The 4090-nt window shown below is 34.4% G+C and overlaps 1 protein-coding gene across 1 annotated transcript in view; it reads right to left on the reverse strand.

Moving 5' to 3' along the window:
• Positions 1 to 4090, reverse strand: part of LOC107681272 (N-terminal EF-hand calcium-binding protein 1-like) — a 34338-nt gene that overhangs the window by 14788 nt on the left and 15460 nt on the right. The window contains exon 3 of the mRNA XM_016477522.1: positions 876 to 901. Within this exon, the coding sequence (XP_016333008.1) occupies positions 876 to 901 (26 nt within the window). The remainder of the gene's footprint in view (positions 1 to 875; positions 902 to 4090) is intronic.

Below are 4090 nucleotides of genomic sequence, written 5' to 3' on the forward strand. Positions count from 1 at the left end.
GGGACATTTGGTCCCCATAACGTGATAAATACCAGGTACACACACACACACACACACACACACTCACACTCACACTCACACACACACACACACACACACACACACACACTTGTAAAGTAGATTAAAAACTGCACTGCTTGTAAACAGGTGACTGCGGCTCCTTGGCTGTCAATATATCAGCTTGAATTTTAGATTCAATGAATTATGTTTTGGGGACAGGAAGGTTTCCAGATTCAGGCTGTGTTCCAATTCATATATTTATATTTTGCAGTAAATGTACAGTGTAACAGACAGCATTTAGTTTTATAGTGAACTTGGTTCCCTTTTTCTATTCAGTTTTTCCATGTGGATCTCACTTTTAAGCCATAAAACCTACCATAATAAAAATTTGAATGAATTAAAATGAATTATTCACTTTGAAGTTTATGCATTGTAAACCTGTGGCTAATATTAGCTCAAAAACATGCAAGGATGCACAAAAATCCACCGGAAAATCCATAGCACCTTTGAAATATCAGTTTTAGAGCACAGTTTTTAACATATTATATTATCCAAATTTGGCATGCTGTTCAAGACGGATAATATGCAAATCAGGGTACAGCAGCGGATGTTCAGATTATCAATATAGTTGAAAAGATGAGAATTAAAAGCAGCATTAATTCAGTCAAAGCAGATATTAGCAGAATATGACCTTGCAAGCGAATAAAAAAACACTTATCACACATTCCTAAAGGCAGAAAATCTGAAATGTTTGACCAAAGTGAGATCTTCAAGTAAAATTTGATTCGTTTTTTAATTATTGCCACTTGAAACACTTCTTCATTTTTTTTATTTTCTTCCCAGAATGATAATTTAAAGGAATTATCCACTCCTACCTGATAGTTTGTCTGTATCGAGGTTACTGGAAAGAGAAGAGGAGAGAGAATAAAATGAGTCATAAGAAGAAAAAAAAGCTTTAATTGAATTGGAGAAGAGTCAAGGATTTGAAAGCGGTGTCATTAGCGAGGAGGATGTGTGGGCCGTCCACAGCTTCAACTGAATTTTAAAGTGTAAACAGTCCAATTATGCTTCGTTCTGTTAACATTGCAGGGCTGAGGAGATATTTCTCAGCAGATGGTAACTCGCAGAGATGATGATCTCGCTAATGGGGTAAAACCAGTGTAACAAAAATATTCTGTACTTTAACACCTTATGACCTTTACAAACTCAGATTTACACTAAAGCAGTTTAAACCAATTTAATAAATCATGTGCAAACAGCTGGTTTCTACACATTGTTGCTATCAATATATATATATATATATACACAGTATTTCTATATTTAAACTCCATAAATCTCCATAAAGCAAAGAATAACCACATTTTTTTCCAGTTTTTGCACTGTGTGAACTGTCTGTATAATATTTATTTTATGTGCATAAACTTTATTGCATGTTTTAAAATATATAATATTTAATATTAAATATAAAAGTTGAAAAATACACATTGCATCATGTTTTTTTATTTTATTTTTTTATTTAAATTTTATATATGATATAAAATAATATTTTAAAATATATCACATTTAATATTAAATATAAAAGTTGAACAATACACATTGCATCATGGTTTTTAATTTTTTTTATTAAAATTGTTTTATTTAAATTTTATATATAATATAAAATAATATTTTAAAATATATCACATTTAATATTAAATATAAAAGTTGAAAAATACACATTGCATCATGCTTTTTTTTATTTAATTTTATATTTTTATTTAATTTTTTTATTTAAATTGTATATATAATATAATATAATATTTTAAAACATATCACATTTAATATTAAATATAAAAGTAGAAAAATACACATTGCATCATTAAGTTACACATTGCCCCCATAAGATAAGTCCTAAATTCACATTATAAATATGATATACAAAAATATCCTAATAATATAATATAATATAATTAGCAGTGAAAAATAAACTTTTTTGGACAATTATCACTTAAGAAGGTTGTGAAGTCCTTCATTAACATTATAAAATAAGACACAAAAATATCCTGACCTCCAAATCAGAGATGCAGATAATCACTGTGAGTTATGAAGGAAAGATGCCAAAGAATAAAGCCTTGCACAATCACACCATCCCACACCTTCTGGATTGTTCATTTTCATGCTGAACTTCACATTCATATTCTCATGCAGATGAGAACAACTCTAAATACACCAGTGTGTGCTGTCACATTAAATCGCCATCACAGCCAAAACACAATTATGGAAACAGAGTCTCGGGCTCCATAATTTGGCTGGATTTGCTTTGAGTGCTCCCTGATAGCATTAATGCACTTTTAATATTTCACTGAGACTGAGGGATGGAAAGGAGAAAAGGGACTAGTTGAATGAATTGGCTAATTAAATTGCAAGGACAAGAGTGTCAAAACTGATGTCTGCTAACATACAGATGATATATATTGACAATCAATATATTATTATATATATATTATCAATATAAATTATATAATTTAGAACAATATGGGTGAATTCAGGTAAATCGGGACACTTTTTACTATTGAGATGACTGAGAAAATATAATATATTGTGTTATTATATTACAATATATTAAATAATACATAAGGAATTGCCATTTTTCATATATTAAAAAATGTGACAATATATTAGCTTATACTGCATGTAATTTTATATTCAATAATACACTATAATATATAGATGTACATGGGATAAAATATGGTAATGTGTGTATAAATATATTTTAACATATATTTACTCAATATTCACCATTAAATAGGAACATGTATGTGCAATATAAGCATGTACACAATTTTTGCTATATATATATTTTATATGCATTAATATATAGCCAAACATGGTCCATGCATATATTGCAGTATACTGAAAAATCTAAGCACTAATTTAGCATATATGGAAATTTGATAGTTTTTTTTTTTTGGAATAATGTCTAAAGAGCAAACGTCTTTGCTTGTGCGTCGTACTCTCCCGAACGCACTGTGAAGACTGACATGGAGGAGAAGTAATCATTGAATAAAGTCGTTATTTTAATTTTCTTTGCGCACAAAAAGTATTCTCGTCAGGGGCGGACTGGCCATCGGGAGCACCGGGACATTTCCCGGTGCATCCAGATCACTCCTGATGTGTCAGGCATACCCCATATCGGTGCTCTTCTAATTTATCACACCCAATCCTTTCCAGTCAAAATCCTCGTGGACTCCGGAGCGTCGGGGAACTTCATCTCCTCCCGTAGTCTCGCCGGGTTACAAATTCCCCGCTGCAAAAATGCCACGACCTACCAGATCACCACTGTCCAGGGAAAGCCGCTGGGCAAGGGGCTGGTGCGGCACCGCACGCCCGAAGTCATCCTACGGATTGGATGTTTCCACACCGAACGGATCTCTCTACTGGTGCTGGAGGAGGCCGTCGTGGACATCGTCCTGGGACGCCCTGGCTCACAAAACATCAACCCACCATCGCCTGGAAGTCCGGAGAAATACTCAAGTGGAGTGTGGAGTGTAAACAGGAGTGTCTCCGGGATCTGCCTATCCCGATCTCCGTCGGGAACGACCTCCCTGTCTGTTCCACCTCGGTGGAAAGCCCGGATTCATCGCCTGTCACTCCTCCTCCTCCCGAATATCAGGCGTTCCAGGACGTGTTCAGCAAGCTCGCTGCCACTCACCTGCCACCTCACCGGCCATGGGACTGTGCCATTTTACTGTCCCAGTCCGCCACTGATTCTCGTAGCTTCATAACATTACTGTTGAACCACTGATGTCACACGGACTATTTTAACGATGTTCTTGCTGCCTTTCTGGGCCTGGGGACGTTTCAGTTGCGCTGCTGTCTATGCAGGGTCAGAAGGTCAGGTTTGGACGACATGAGGGTGAGTAATTAATGAAGGGTGAACTAACCCTTTAAAAACACTAACTTGACGAGATTCATACTTGGCTTTAATAAACAGTATATTGATTACATTGTTATATATAATTAAATTTTTTTCTTTTTCTGACAGTGTAATGTTTATTTAACCAAGAAAATGTGACTGGGACATGAATTTACATTTGATTAAGAAACACAC

Source organism: Sinocyclocheilus anshuiensis, unplaced genomic scaffold, assembly GCF_001515605.1.
Source record: "Sinocyclocheilus anshuiensis isolate Anshui unplaced genomic scaffold, SAMN03320099.WGS_v1.1 scaffold1632, whole genome shotgun sequence".
NCBI lineage: Eukaryota > Metazoa > Chordata > Actinopteri > Cypriniformes > Cyprinidae > Sinocyclocheilus > Sinocyclocheilus anshuiensis.